We start from the raw sequence: 16,324 nt of genomic DNA, 5'->3' as shown, positions 1-16,324 counted from the left end.
AGGTTTCATGTTTTCTGGCTGATCACAGCTGTCCACTGGCCACCGCTGCTCTCTCACGTGCACGTGCATATTTAACAGGAAGCTTCTGCTCAGACACTGGTTACATTATTGTTGTATGTTAAGTTGTCAGGTTACTTTTCAAATGTGTTCCACTACAGATTACAGATTACATGCCCCAAAATGTATTTTGTAACATATTCCGTTACGTTACTCAATGAGAGTAACGTATTCTGAATACTAGGGATGGGTATCGTTTAGGTTTTATCCGATACCGGTGCCAAACCGGTACTTTTGAAACGGTGCCGGTGCTTAATCATCATCATCCTCATCATTTCTGCTACACTGGCAGGGCTAGGGGCCAGGACTCTCCTCTTCGGGTTTTTGGGGGATGTTGCTAACTCTGGGTCGATAACAGGCACCACACCTGCAGTAGATGTGCTCGGTGTGAGGTCTGGCAGCAAGCTATCAAATACGGCGCATTTTTCGGCTTTTAACAAAAACACTATGCGTCGCCAGGTGTTTCATCAGATTTGAGGTGTTACCTCCTTTGACAGTATCACAGTATCAGCTTAAAGCACTTGTTGCAGCTGCTGAGTTTGCATCTTTTGCTGTGAAGTACAGCCAGACTTTGACAGCTTCGTCTTGGGCGTTTTTAATCTGTAGCTCTGCTCTAAAAGAACGTACGTACCTGGACCCGCCTACTATCCTCGGAAACGTAAAATGATTGGCTAGAATCTAAAGTGTATCACAGCTCAGGAAAATAAAGCACAGAAATGTGCGCTGCTTTTCTGTCTGGTTACTACCGTTTATGTCAGAACCGGTGCCATCATGGCACCGGATACCGGTACCCATCCCTACTGAATACTTTGGATTACTTAATATATTATCATGCTGTTTACAACTACATGAATGTACTATTGCTGTGATTTATTACTATTACTGAAGGTTACTCTCCACACCAACACCAACTAGATGTTTAAATCTTAATGTAAATGAGTAACAGTAGGTGGACATTAGGTAAGGCTGCACTTTCTGCAGTGATCTCGTATAGAAAACTATTCTGCGCGTATATAAAACAGGTCCGCGGCTCCGAACCGTAGTAAAGGGACCTCTGGCTAATACGTCGGGTTCGTGTTGGGCTCGTAGCCGAAAACTAGCTTTACTTCACTGGGTCGACTTTGCTAGCAGAGACAGAGAGAGGCGTTGAAAGGCTGCTCCAACAGAACTTATTGTTTCAGAGGAAAACACGAACACGGTGTACAGTCGAGTCTTAACAGCTTACTTACAACTGGACTGTAACACTCTGCCTGTTGCCTTCATATTAAATCATTTTTGAACAATAATTTAAAAAATATTCCTTCACGTCATTATGAGCTGTGAGATTGAGACACGGGCATTAGAGCCTCGCGTGTTTTGTTTGGGTTTCCACCGACGTGGAATTATGAAGAAATAGAGAGGGGGCGGCCTAACGCATGACACAGGAAAAGACCGCCGAGTAATCCCTTTATTTCAACAAAGTAACTGTATTGTGAATACAGCCTTTTTAAACGTAACTGTAACAGAATACAGTTACTCGTGTTTTGTATTTTAAATAACGCTGGTACATGTACTCTGTTACTCCCCAACACTGCTTATTGTTGGTTACATTTGCTGATTTCTGTTTTTAGATCACCAAATCATTTTTATTATTAGACAAAGAGAAGTGAAGTAAATACAAACTGCAGTTTTTAAATGTTGACTTCATCTGTGATTAAGGGAAAAGCTGCCAACTGTTATATTTTTAATTAACTGATTACTATAAGTCACCTTAACAGAACCTCTGTAAAATCTTCCAGCCTGCTTTGTTAAAAAAGCAACAATCTAAAGAAACTGATGAGAAACAAGGTCACTGACACCTTTCATTGAGGAAAGGATGACAAAGTAAGTTGTAAGGCTTTGGGACTCCAGTAAGTGACAGTAATGATCCACAAAGGGGAAAACTGGGAACAGCGGTGAAGCTTCCAGGATCAGCCAGGCTGAGACTCATCCAGGAGGTCACCAGCACACCAGAACAACAAAGAACTGCAGGTCAGAGGTCACGATTCAACAATGAGGAAGAGATTGAGAAAAAATGGCATCTGTGTTTAAAGAAATCCCTTCTGGTTTTAGTTTTTAATGAGACGCGAACCGAAGAGCACAAAGGCTCGTCTCACATTTAGCCAAAAACATTCTGATGATCGCTTCTGGGGAAATGGACTGACGAGACAACAGTGGAACTTCCTGGAAGGTTTGGGTTGCGTTACATGTGGTGTGTAACTAACACAGCAAGAACATGACAGCAACAGTCAGACAGGGTGGTGGGAGTGTGATGGGCTGCTTTTCAAAAACAATAAGAAAGACGTGAGCTTAAACACTCATTGTCCTCACTTCAAATCATATTTACTGTCTTTTTATACTATTTGTTTATTTTTCTGAAACACAAAAGGTCACAGGTCGGTGTCTGCAGTGGCACAAATCACATTTTATCTGTTGGTGTTTAGTTATTTGTTACCACATCAAGAAAAAGAAAGAAAGGACGTCTTCAGAGGGAAGGACTTCCCTGTGTTGTTAAAGTGGCATTAACTAGTCTTATAACGGTACAGTAACTGTAGCTGAACTATTTCAGCTAACTCTGTCGGGAGCTCTGACTTCTATCCTCGGGCTTTGTGGTCTCAGCTGAAGAGCGAGCCCCCCCCCCCCTCTTTAGAGGGATGTCGATGTTCGATCACAGCCTTTGCTGTTTGTCTGAATCGGAGGATAAGGCACCGTATTGATGTTGGGATTTACAGAGTTAACAGTATGATCTGGTGACGGTCTGCTATGCTTTCTCCTCTCAGGCGTGGGAGAATCACCTGCGTAGGAACCGCTCCATCGTGGTCGATCTGTTCCACGGACAGCTCAAGTCTCAGGTGAAGTGTAAGACCTGCGGCCACATCAGCGCTCGCTTCGATCCCTTCAACTTCCTGTCTCTGCCTCTGCCCATGGACAGCTCCATGCATCTGGAGATCACCGGTGAGCAGGCCGATGAACAGAAATCAGCTGTGCTTCAAGTTAATGTTTCCTGCTGCAGAGCTGATCAGTGTTAACCCTTTAAAACCGGTCAGAGCAGCACGCTCCGTTTTGCGTAACTATTTTTAAATCCCGGTAGCTCTGCAACCACGTGAGCTAGCACAATATTTTTTTTGCATATGAAACCGGAGGAGTTGTACTTACATCTTATGCCATCAGCTTGTCCTCGGTCACAGTTTCCTTCCACATATAGCTTTGCAAAAACTGCATAAAAAGCACTTGCAGCAACAAAAACATAATATTCCAGAAACACGCTTTGCTGATCCGATCAGCTGTTCATAACACTTCCTACGTCCATCAACGCGAACTATGGCATGTCCGCCATGACCTGCCCGAAACTGGAAGTGATGTCATTTTGCGGAAATGTAGTTCTTTACCATCAGGGCCTCATGAGCCTATACTGGTGTTTTTAAAAGTTATGTTTGACTTTATGACTTTCTGTGTGGTTTCTGGGATGCTTAGGACTCATATTGCTGCTGGAAATAGTTTATTTTGATGCATATGCTGCTTTTTTTTGCAAATTTGCATTATAATATTTATTTTTGTTTTTCCTGCAGTGTATAAAAATTGGTGTATTTCAAAAATAAAACTATGAAGACACTTAAAATAAATTTCCTGTGGTGGGAAACTATTTTGTGCAACTTTTTTGTATTTACAGTTTTGAGGGATAAGCCTCTTAAATTTCTCTAACTAGAAATATATGTTAAAAAAACAAAAACGATTTTAAATATTTTTGTAGTTTATTGCATTTTTTTGCAATTTATGTAATTACTATGCACTTAATGCAGACATATTATTAAAATTTAGGCTGTAATGGTTGTATTGATGTATATCAACTTGAAATGCTCCCAAAAATGGCTCCACAGCATGTAAACATATAATATAAGCTCTGGCGGACTTGGTTCTATGGTAGGTCTTAAAGGGTTAATGGTTGTTAAAGGTGGAGGCAGACTGGTTAGCACTGGGCTGGACTCCCTTTTTGCTTCAGAATAAAATTCTTAGTGTCTCAGATTTTGGTCCTTATTGACATGATGGAACAACACAGTTGCTGCAGATTTGTTCTCCCATCCCACCACATCCACAAAGCTGCTCCACGAAACTGACATCAGGTCATTCTGTAGGTCATTTTAGTGCATTGAACTCAATGACAGGTTTGAGAAGCCAGTTTGCGATGATTTAAGCTTCTATCCTACTGGAAATGGCTAGTTCGTCTTGTAATCGGAAGGTTGCCGGTTCGAGCCCCGGCTCCGACAGTCTCGGCCGTTCACCCGTTGCCTACTGGTGGTGGTCAGAGGGCCCGGTGGCGCCAGTGTCCAGCAGCCTCGCCGGAAGTGTGACTGTACACAAAGATCTTTCATGTTTCCAGCCTGGACGTAAGACCTGACCATGTTTCCCTTGTTCAGCCTGTCTGAAGCCCTACAGCAGTAATGTGTCCTTCTTATAGGAGGTCCACCTTTCGCTGTTTCATTCTCTCACACTCTGCTGAAAGTGAATCTATAAAAATGTGCTGTGTGATCATTAAAAAAATCTTTATTAAAGAACAAATTCTGTTGTGCTGCGATGTGTCTGTAGTTATCAAGCTGGACGGCTCCACGCCCGTGCGCTACGGCCTGAGGTTGAACATGGACGAGAAGTACACCGGGCTGAAGAAACAGCTGAGTGAACTGTGCAGCCTGAAGCCCGAGCAGATCCTCCTGGCTGAGGTCCATTCTTCTAACATCAAGGTATTCACACCACGCTGACGCTAAACGCCTCGTCTCACACTTAATCTGAGCGCCACGCGGCACAAGACGACGTTAAAATAAAGGATCCGTTAGGTCACGATTTATACTTAAAAACTACAAATGCGTGAGTAACGCTCGTATCTCGTAACACTTGTAACCTCATGCTCTTCTCAGTGAGACGTGATCACGTTATGTTAATGTTCCTCACAGTTTGGTTCAGACGTGCTCACAGCAGCCATCAGGAAAGCCACGGTACATGCATAATTGAGGCGTGTGGGTTGGAGACACTTTGGCCGCGTTGTCTCATTGGTGTGTGGAAATGTCGCTGTGGGGGTGGAGGTGGTGGTCGCTCTCCTGGACAACATAAAGGGCCCGTCTGTGCCAGACGCTGTGGTTGGTTCTTGGTGGGGGGCGTAATGTGTTCAATCCATGACCGTACACACTCACACATGTTACTAACTCTAACCTTGTAGTGTTTTTAACACTCATTTGTCCATCAGTCCACATGGTGACGTTTCCTCTGTCAGGTGTATTTTGTGTCCATAATAAGAATCTTGATATTTTAGGCGATCGTATGCGGCGCAGCGAGAGCGCTCCACAATTAACAGCTGAAACGTCGAACACGATCAAAGATAAAAAGTGTCAGAGGATGTGAGTGCTGCTGCAGCACGTCGTCCAGTTGTTCAATTCAATTCAATTTTATTTATATAGCTTCATAGATACAGAGAAAAACCCAACAATCATATGACCCCCTATGAGCAGCACTTTGGCGACAGTGGGAAGGAAAAACTCCCTTTTAACAGGAAGAAACCTCCAGCAGAACCAGGCTCAGGGAGGGGCGGGGCCATCTGCTGTGATTGGTTGGAGTGAGAGAAGGAAGACAGGATAAAGACATGCTGTGGAAGAGAGACAGAGGTTAATAACAGACATGATTCAATACAGAGAGGTCTGTTAACACATAGTGAGTGAGAAAGGTGACTGGAAAGGAAAAACTCAATGCATCATGGGAATCCCCGGCAGCCTACATCTATTGCAGCATAACTAAGGGAGGATTCAGGGTCACCTGGTCCAGCCCTAACTATATGCTTTAGCAAAAAGGAAAGTTTGAAGCCTAATCTTGAAAGTAGAGATAGTGTCTGTCTCCTGAATCCAAACTGGAAGCTGGTTCCACAGAAGAGGGGCCTGAAAACTGAAGGCTCTGCCTCCCATTCTACTTTTAAATACTCTAGGAACAACAAGTAGGCCTGCAGAGCGGGAGCGAAGTGCTCTAATAGGGTGATATGGTACTACAAGGTCATTAAGATAAGATGGGGCCTGATTATTTAAGACCTTGTATGTGAGGAGCAGGATTTTGAATTCTGGATTTAACAGGAAGCCAATGAAGGGAAGTTGTTATATGGCTGCATGGAAACGCGCAGCTGCTGCTGCAGACGCCATTTAGCCCACCAAGTCCTACCGAGGTTTTAGACGTGTGGCACACCGGCCTGTAATAAACTCGTAGGACTGCTGAGATGTTTGCATGTAGGCGTGTTTATTGCTGCAGTCTTATGTGGTGACCTTCGGTTTTCAGAACTTCCCTCAGGATAACCAGAAGGTCCGTCTGTCTGTCAACGGCTTCCTGTGTGCGTTCGAGGTCCCGGTGCCGGGTTCGCCAACATCACTGAGCTCGCCCACACTGACAGGTGAGTCATCTTACACGTCTGCGCACTCGCCAGAGAGCTGTCTGCGAGTTCCTCATTTCTCCCCTCCTCCATCAGATATCACACCGATAGCCAACAACACAGCTGCCAATGGGCACATGGGCAGTAAGCTCGACCTCATCCCTAACGGCGGGCCCTGCAGCCCTGAGACGCCTCTGGCCAACGGGGTCGCCAATGGACACATCACACCGGTGCACGAGAGCCCCTTTATTGGATACATCATCGCTATGCACAGGAAGATGGTGAGAAGTCGTAGGAAAAACAAACGCAGCGTCATTTTATGGTTGTTGCAGACGTAACATGTAAATGTTTGTGCGCCCCGCTTTAGATGCGCACAGAGTTGTACTTCCTGTCGTCTCAGAAGAACCGACCCAGTCTGTTCGGCATGCCGCTCATTGTTCCCTGCACTGTGCACACCAGTAAGAAGGACCTGTACGACGCCGTCTGGATCCAGGTGTCCAGACTGGCCAGTCCCCTGCCCCCACAGGAGGCCAGCAACCACGCCCAGGACTGGTAACTTCCTCCTACCAATCTCTTTATTAGAGAAACACTCCTGTGATTCTGAGTAACAAGCATTTATCCTCCTGTGAACACGAGCGAACCTCCAGACTGCTTCTGTTGCTCTCCTCTGTTAAACAGAGGCAGCAGGTCTGTCGTGGACTCTGATGCAATCAGGATCAGGTCGGATCAGCTGATCCGTGCCACTTCCCTTGTTTAATGTAATTTAATTTTGGAAGGAAAAAATAACTTTGTTACAAGTTTGTTGACATTTTTGTCTTCTTTTAACGTGCAGTGATGACAGCATGGGCTATCAGTACCCCTTTACTCTGAGGGTCGTGGGCAAGGATGGAAACTCGTGTGCCTGGTGTCCGTGGTACAGGTAAGAGCGTTTCAGATACAGACGCTCGCGACTAACGCCGTTTTCACACATGCTCTGCAGCTCTGAGGTGTATGCAAAAGCTCAGCTGTGTGACGCAGCTCCCTGCTATCACCTGTGTGGTGCCTCCAGCGTGCAAATGCTGCAGCTAATATCTAAGATAGACGCCACGCACGCCGTCTCCTGCTGAATTACAATACTGGAAATACAGAGTTTTGTTGTTTGTGTGCTTAAAGTGAGAGTGCAGCTGTGGCAAAATAAACCGGACCTCCATTGTCCTGAAGTTGTGAAATTCAGGCTTACATACAGCTTAAAGTGGGAGTAGACATTTGATTTGTTGTAACTGTGCAAAACTCACACATCTGTACTGCACATCTGTGTGTTTGCAGGTTCTGCAGAGGCTGCACGATAGAGTGCACAGAAGACCGAGCTGCTGTAGGAAATGCTTACATAGCTGTAGACTGGGATCCAACTGCCCTGCATCTCCGCTACCAGACCTCCCAGGAGAGGGTAAAGGACACATACACGCACACGCACACACACACACACACACACACACACACCAATTCAGGCAGAGAAAAAGTCACTTCGAGTTACAGGAGGAGTGATGAGCAGCAACACTGCTTTCATATCTCACACTGTTATATTAGCAATTCTACATCAGGGTCCAGTTGGTCCTCTGTAATGATCGCTATGCAAACCAGAATATGGTGCAATTCAGAGTTTGGCCACATGGAGGCGTCAGTGAGTCAGTAAATGTCAGATTAAAGAGTCCAGGATCCTTCGAGGTGTGTCGGTAAGTGCTGTGGTTCCTGTGAATTCTGGGAAAAATGAGTTTCTGAGCAATAAAACTTGTTAGATGCATTAAAAAGACCTTTGAAAAGTTGCACTTTGCTCGGCTTTATCTAAAACGACACCTGGCAGCTGTTTCCCCGAGTGTCTGCTCTCGTCTCATCATCCTCCGTCATGCATCGCGCTCCTCTCCCTGCAGATTGTGGAGGAGCACTGCAGCGTGGAGCAGTCTCGGCGAGCTCAGGCTGAGCCCATCAGCTTGGACAGCTGTCTGAAGGCTTTCACCAGCGAGGAGGAGCTGGGAGAGGACGAACTCTACTACTGCTCCAAGTGCAAGACCCACCGACTGGCCACCAAGAAGCTGGACCTCTGGAGGCTGCCGCCCATACTGGTCAGGAGACTCGAGTGTTTTATGTGAAACGATGCGTGTTGGTAGCATTTAATGTTCTCACGTGAAATCAATTTAGAGACGGTGTCTGACATGTGTCCACTTGTGTAGATTGTCCACTTGAAGCGCTTCCAGTTTGTGAACGGTCGCTGGATCAAGTCCCAAAAGATCGTCAAGTTTCCACGGGAGAATTTTGACCCCAGCGCCTTCCTGGCTCCCAGGGATCTCGAGCATCGCTGCCTCCACTCCCGCAGTGAGAGCGAGGATCTGCTGAGGGTCGGAGAAGACAACCTGTCCTCCATCTCTGCACCCGCTGGCTTTGGCAACCTCCCCAAAGGTACGGCATGTCCAGTAAAGACTTTTATCACTGTTTGTGTTTTTTAAAGAATGTGAAAATTGAAGTACTAATGCTTTAACACTGCTGCTTCCCCAACAGCTTCCCCAGCTTCAAGCAGGAAGTCTGCTCCCTCTCTCAGCCGGAACAGTAGCCCGTCTGGCAGCCCGAAGGCCGGGAGCGGAGGCCGCAGACCAGGTCGGTTGCGCCTTCCCCAGTTGGGCAGCAGACATCGCCTCTCCAACAGCAAGGAGAACCTGGACGGAGCAGCTAATTCTGAGGCCGAATTGAGAGACGATGCACCGCAGGCAGACCCGGAGGGTCCAGCAGCAGGAGGAGCGTCAGGGCTTCAGGGGTCAGGAGAGGGCGTTACATCAGAATCGTCCTCCGGTAGCGAAGCGTCCAGCAGCCACTGTGACGTGGTCCTGGTGAACGGAGACACCAACGGGCTGTGCTCAGACTGCAGCACGGAGAGCAGCACGGAGCCGGACGGCGCTCTGCTGCAGCACAGAGACAACATGTGTTTGGATGCCATATACAACCTCTATGCAATATCAGTAAGTCGGGCGCTGTGGGCACGCTGGCATACGGGCGGTGAGAACAGTAGGGCTGCCACGATTAGTCGACTAGTCACGATTACGTCGACTATAAAATCGTCGACGACTGATTTAATAGTCGACGCGTCGTTTGAAGCTTTGTAAGATCACAAAAGACGCAGGAATAAGTAGTAGGATTTAAGAGTGTAATAACGGACTGAAACAGAAGATGGCAGCACTGCATGTACAAGGATGCCAGCTGCCGTTAAACCCCGAAGAAGAAGAAGAAGCTGTGTCCCAGAATCCATAGCGCGGCCCAGCTCAGTTTCCAACAATGGCGGCAGCTAGTTAGTTTTAATATTACTCTTATTATTCTTTCTGGGTCACAAAATAAACGTTTAACATATTTTCAGTCGAGAATGTAGCTGTGTAAACCTCAAATATCTGCTCAGTTTATCAAGACACCACATATTTTCAAAAGCGCTCCGACGTTTTCGGAGACGTCTGTTAGCCACTAGCTCGATAGCTAGCCGGGGGCTAGGCTAACTAGAGCCGTGAGAACACCGGACTCCCGGCTTTAAACCCACCGCCGTCTTTCACTACTCAGGTTAAACATGATATATAAGTCACTTAGATAACTTAAAAATGTTATTGTTTGGCTTTTTTTAGTATTTTATTTGTTCCTGAGTAAATCGGTTTGGCTGAGATTAAAGTTATAGTTTTTACACAGCTGAATAAACATCAAGCAGACAGCTGATTATCAGAAGTGTGAGATGCTGCAGAATTTACTCCGGTGTCCTGTTATATTTTAGATAGCAAGGAGTTTATTAAACTTCAACGAAACAATCTGCAGATGTCATTAAAATTTAATAAACTATCATCTTGTCTTTATGTTTAGTTAGCACATACCTTAAACACTTAAAGCTGTAAGCTAATGATAGTTATATAAGAGCAGATGCTGCTGGTGCAATAAGCTGTAGTTTTACGTCCAATGGATGATGATCTGATTAGTCGACTATCAAAATAATCGTTTGTGGCAGCCCTAGAGAACAGTCAGACAATCCTGAATGTTGTTCTGCTTCATCTCTCCAGTGCCATTCAGGAATATTGGGAGGAGGCCACTACGTGACATATGCCAAAAACCCCAATGGGAAATGGTACTGTTACAATGACAGCAGCTGTAAGGTAAGGACCAGCACACCTCCATTACTGTCTGCAGGTACGAAGTAACTAGTTAACTAGCACACATCCAGTACGACCTCCATAGACTCAATTTGCTGCTCAGTGTGCTGCTCACACTCCTCTTTCAGCTCTGCACACGCCGGGCAGACAGCAGTCTGTCTCACTCTTGTGATGTAAGGAAAGGTTTGGCTCTGTCGACACCCCAAATGCGACCACGCTGTAACGACACTCCGCTTTATTTGTTTTTTCATTTACAGGAAGTGCACTCCGAGGAGATCGACACCGACTCGGCCTACATTCTCTTCTACGAGCAGCAGGGAGTCAACTACTCCCAGTTCCTGCCAAAGATCGATGGCAAGAAGATGGCCGACACCAGTAGCATGGACGAAGACTTTGAGTCAGACTACAAGAAATACTGCGTCCTCCAGTGACCGCAGCTCGTCTTCCATCAGCCAGCACTACGCCCGCTCGCCTCTTTCAGCCTGCTGCTCTGAATAGGAAGCGCCAGAAGATCTCACGAACGGCTGACAGTTGAACCGCACGCCGTCTTTGCGGCTGCTTCGCAGCTCTTTCTAAACTCGACTGCAAACACGGATCGGTGAAAAGGTTCGCTAAGACAACAGCGAAGCCCCTCCCTGTGAAAGCACCCAACCGGTGCACTTTGCTGAGCCCAACGAACTCCCGTCAGCTCCCACCCCGTGATCCTCGCCATGACATAGATGTAAAATATACTTGCACACTAACGCATCTCTGAATGTACGGCAGTACGGCCGAGTCATGCAGCGATGTTGCTTTTTTATCGTGCACTTATCACTTGTGATGTCAGGATTCAAAACAAAAGCTTTTTCTACCCAGAGTCACGATTTGACCTGAGCAGGGAAACCCGACGTGCTCCAGCTGTGAGTCCCTGCAGGCCTACGGATGCCAACGGGGCCCAGCGCTCACTGTGTGCTGCAGTCACATTTAGTGCCACAGGTCAACGCGATGCGGAGACGACGGACGCCAGGGCGAGCTTTCAAATGGTTCTGCTGAGGTTTTATTAGCGATAGTGTGAGTAGGAAAACACGCGTCATACGCTACCTCATCGCTTCCTGCATTCTTTCAGCCAACCGGAGCCCAGAAGTCTGTGACAGTATTAATATCATGAAATGCTTCCTTTTAGTGTAGGAGACTCGGTACATACATTTCAGGAACACCCCCACAGAGACCCCCCTCCCCTTCCAGGACACGCACGGGTCCTGATGTTCACATCAAATTCGGCACGTTTGCCAAAAACTGTGTTTGGTCCTGCAGCTGCCAAATATCCACGGTGATTTGTGCAATGTTGACCAGTATGTAGCCACGACGACTGAGAATCTGGGTTTGTTTGGGACAGGTGCCATGATTTAAAAGGATGTACGGTTTATGTTTGATTATGTAAATGTGTCGTTTTAGAGGATCGGCTTTATTTTTTTATTTTTTCTTCGAGTTGCTTCAGGCTGCCTAAAGGCCCACCTGTAGACATCAGGCACGTCTCCACGGGCTGATGCAAACCTCTGCAGTTCTCTGCTGTCGACCCGAACCTGGACTTCCTGCGTCCATCACAGCCAATTACTTATTTTACCGTTTGTTATTTTAAAAGTGTCAAAACTGAAGAACCAGAGATTTTTTTTTATTTGCTCAACTTTAGCCTTTATTACTGTGTCTCATATGGCATACTTCTGTACTTTGCTCACATTCGAGTCCCACAGATCGGTGAGTTTCTAACCTTCACCGGGTGTCACCTTGGCTACTTTGCACAGAGGCAGCGAGGCCTTTGTTAACCATGAGTGTTACATGTTGGGTTTTTTTCTTTTTCACGCAACTACAGCAGCTTTGCATGATTCACAGTTCAGGTACTTTTAGTTGCACCGTGCAAACGTGGAGTTGGAAAAGCACCTTTGTTTTAACTTCTGTCCCTGAAGCGATCACATTTCATATTTCTACTCTCAGTCAATTCATACAGACCTGATAAACCTTCCTGGACTGTGAGGTCAGAGGTCATGCTGTTTAATATGAGCAGTGACTTTTGCACCAGTGTGTGCACGATAGGAAATAAGGAAGAGCTCCTTCAGTGTCGAGCGCGGACGTGCACTCATAGATCGGACAGATTTCTAACAAATATCTCCGATAAATTCACTCGTGTGTGATTTCTCTCACCTGTCAGAGTTCACACACTGTGTCAGACAGTTTGTATTTCATTTGAGACACAGCGAGAGGCGATGACCAACGGAGCGGCTGCAGAGGGTTGGTCAGTCGCTTCTCTCCGACTCCACATCATTACATTTTTAAAGCTTCCATCTTGTAGTTTTGAGTTGTTTTAATGTGTAATAGGAACAGAGCTCCTTTTAACAGCATGTTTCTGGCTCAGCCTCGGCTTCAATGCCGCTCAGCACACCTAAAACCTGAAGTGTGAGTGTATAAAGATGCAGTGAAGTATTGCTGCAGTGGTCCCACCTCCTGCTGCTCAGGTGATCATAGATGCTCCTGGAACACTTTTTATTTTTAGGGGGAAAAATAAATCTATGGATAACCACGTGTTGGCTAGCTCACTGGCTACAGCCTCCATAGGCTTGTGCACTTGGCCACATCTGCCCTGCCTCGTGCATGAGCAGCCTGCTTGTGAATGACACCACCAATGCAAGCGTTCACCTTTCTGGGTATCGAGCCTGGAGAGCCGTGTGAGGCGCCCCCGTCCTGCAGCAGGGGTGCTGAAACCACATGTTTGTGAATGAGTACCATCAAAGCACAACACAAACTGTATGGTCTCACTCCAGCTTCTGTATTTCTAGCAGATCTTAATGCCCAGTCTCAATAGTTGGACTTTCACGATCTCATTTTAATAGCTTAGTGTTTCATATCTTAAACCAGTTTCCCCCTTTTCCTCCAGTGGGCCAGTCCAACTCTGATGGGTGTCCAACAAAAGCGAGTGACGTGTCAGTGTGGACAGATCAGTGGCAACAGTGTCCATTTTTAATGATTTCATTTCTTAGCTGCTGGCATAACGTTTGATGGTTTCTGGTGGAAATGAATAAATATTTAAACTTGTTTTTTCAGGAAGTTCTATGAAAGTTTTAAGAAAAATCAAATAAGTGTCTTAGAACGTTTTCACCTTTTGCCGGGATGTTTTCAGGGAAATGATTTGGAAACAACCACGCCCCCCGTAGACAGATGTGCTCACGTGTGGAAAGTAACCAAAGTCTGTTTGCGTGAGGACGGTAAATGCATCGCTACACGACTGGAGCCAACGTTTGAGCAAACGATTTGTTTCTGTGGGCCGAGTCAGAGCTGCCGCTCCTCCTTTTCTCTGAAGGTTCGGCTGCTTTGACGTGGCTGCTGAGGTCTCTTTGACACGGACGAGCCCATACTTTCACCGCATGCTTCCAGCTGCAGAGTTCTGTGTGTCTGCTTTGTAGCAGCAATGGCAGAGCTCCCGTCACGTCAGGGGGCTCCGTCCAATCACTGTGAACAGACGGCAGACTGTCGATGGCGCCCGGCTTCGTCTTCTAGAGCGCAGAGCCTCGTCTCCCTTTTTTAGCTGCTGTATTTGTGACGAGACGACTTTGTTATGGATGTACTTGGAGATATATCTGTCACTGAATGAAACTTTATTTCCTTCTGCAACGATTACATTTGTTGAACAAATGGAAATGTACATAAGAGTGTTATTTATGTTTGCTTGGCCAGCTCTTCTTCTTCTCCCCTCCACCCTCCTGCCGTTGCACTGAGCTGTAGACGATGTCCAGTTTGTCTGTGGTTGAAGGTTATCACAGGACTCGAAGGAAAAATTGTCCCTTGAGGAGCTCAGTTTGCGATGTTTGCTCTACTTAAAGGTGCAATAGATGTCAACTTCTTTCTTTTTGTGCCCTCAAACGGCCGGTAGCTTCTTAGCAGAAATGTTTCATGTCGGGGTTACTTTCAGCACAATTTTTCTAACCCAGGAACGAGGATTTGACGCCCAGGGAAACTGGACTCTCTCTGAAACTGGGCAAACACGGATTCTGTAGAACATCGGGCTAGCATCTGAAGCCCCGCCCCCCAGGAAGATTAGTTCACAGTGTGTCAGGCGGTGCAATCGACTACTGAGCTGTCTTTCAGTGTGTGTAGCCTCTTTTTTTATTTAAGTTCATATCTGTCTGATGTGAACCAGATGTGTTAATTTAATAAACTTTTTTGTAAGGTGTTCGTTGGAAGAAAGTCACATTGCACTGACATGAAAACGTGTACATAAACAAAACGTGTTTTTGTAAATAAGCCAATGAAAACTATGTATTTGAATATGAACTGTACAAAATACTGTACCTGTAGTTGTGTATATGGAGTGATCCTGTTGATCTGTAACGAAATACCCAAGCAACAAATTAAATTCAGCAAAGGAAATGACATCAGAGTCGTTTTGTTGTTGTTGTTGTTGTTGTCACAACCCTGATCTGACATTTCAGGTAATTTGCGTAGACTTGTGAAGTAGAACAGCCTCGTTGATCATCTCAATTTAATACCACAAGCAGGAGCAAAGCATCACACATACAGAAATGATCCAACTCTATTGTGTTTCATTATGTTTGGCCAGAAGTTGACTGGTTAACTGCAACATTGAGATATATTTTTAAGCTCCTTTGTGTCAAAGGCTGTGTGCAGCAGGCAGGAATGGACCCGAAGTGCCGACTGCAGGAGGTCAAACTTAGAAACTTAGATTTATTAGAAAAACAGGAAACTAACTTAACCTCCAACCCGAACTCTTTCATAGCATGCATTTTTAATTTCTCTTTGCTATTTAGGCTGACTGGGATCTGATGGATGTAAAAACAAAGAATTACCAGGTTTTTGTTTGTTTTTGTTTTTTACCTGATGTTTGTTGCTGAGAAAAATGAGATCCACACACAGTGTTAGGAAGGTTACTTTTAAAATGTATTTAATTACAGATTACAGAATACATGCCCCAAAATGTATTCTGTAACGTATTCCGTTACGTCACTCAATGAGAGTAACGTATTCTGAATACTTTGGATTACTTAATATATTATCATGCTGTTTACAACTACATGAATGTACTATTGCTGTGATTTATTACTGTTACTGAAGGTCCGCGGCTCCGAATCGTAGTAAAGGGACCTCTGACTAATACGGTGGGTTCTGTGTCGGCTCGTAGCCGAAAACTAGCTTTACTTTGTTGTCTGGGTCAACTTTGCTAGCAGAGACAGAGAGAGGCGTTGAAAGGCTGCTCCAACAGAACTTATTGTTTCAGAGGAAAACACGAACACGGTGTACAGTCGAGTCTTAATAGCTTACTTACAACTGGGCTCGTCAGGCTCTCTTCTTGGCTGCAGTGGTTATTATTATATTTACATGCTTCCAGCTCCCGTTTCTGCTCGATGACAGCTCGTACTTTTCCTTTTTCTCCCTCCCTCGCTCACAGACACATAACGTGTATGGCAGTCCATTCTCCCTGCAGCACGGACTACACTGCCCATGATGCTACATTCTTTAGAGCTATACCTGTAGCATTCTGCCTATTAGCTTAGCACAACAACAACAACAAGGCCTCTCTCACCCAGGAAACACGCAGAGAGAGAGCGTCACCCTGTAACCTTGGCAACCGTAACGCTGCCTGGAACAACAGAACGTAGCTGTCAAACAAAACCCAAACAGTCCTGACCCGCCACAATATGAAACAGGGAAGTACCGC

The 16,324-nt window shown here is 45.8% G+C and overlaps 1 protein-coding gene across 4 annotated transcripts in view; it reads left to right on the top strand.

The window, feature by feature from the left end:
* Positions 1–15,020, top strand: part of usp32 (ubiquitin specific peptidase 32) — a 70,228-nt gene extending 55,208 nt beyond the window's left edge. For all 4 annotated transcript variants that reach the window (XM_087841431.1, XM_087841450.1, XM_087841438.1 and 1 more), the window contains exons 23-34: positions 2,856–3,030; positions 4,660–4,811; positions 6,382–6,493; positions 6,569–6,753; positions 6,840–7,024; positions 7,305–7,391; positions 7,778–7,898; positions 8,380–8,571; positions 8,680–8,905; positions 9,005–9,459; positions 10,531–10,623; positions 10,878–15,020. In XM_087841431.1, coding sequence (XP_087697557.1) covers positions 2,856–3,030; positions 4,660–4,811; positions 6,382–6,493; positions 6,569–6,753; positions 6,840–7,024; positions 7,305–7,391; positions 7,778–7,898; positions 8,380–8,571; positions 8,680–8,905; positions 9,005–9,459; positions 10,531–10,623; positions 10,878–11,051 — 2,157 coding nt within the window. In that variant the 3' untranslated portion in view covers positions 11,052–15,020. The remainder of the gene's footprint in view (positions 1–2,855; positions 3,031–4,659; positions 4,812–6,381; positions 6,494–6,568; positions 6,754–6,839; positions 7,025–7,304; positions 7,392–7,777; positions 7,899–8,379; positions 8,572–8,679; positions 8,906–9,004; positions 9,460–10,530; positions 10,624–10,877) is intronic.
* Positions 15,021–16,324: the final 1,304 nt, after the last annotated feature.

Source organism: Neolamprologus brichardi, chromosome 1 (assembly GCF_056152115.1).
Source record: "Neolamprologus brichardi isolate AB-2024 chromosome 1, ASM5615211v1, whole genome shotgun sequence".
Taxonomy (NCBI): domain Eukaryota; kingdom Metazoa; phylum Chordata; class Actinopteri; order Cichliformes; family Cichlidae; genus Neolamprologus; species Neolamprologus brichardi.
The sequence above is the reverse complement of the archived record's forward strand: the minus strand, read 5'-3'. Positions and strand labels throughout refer to the sequence as shown.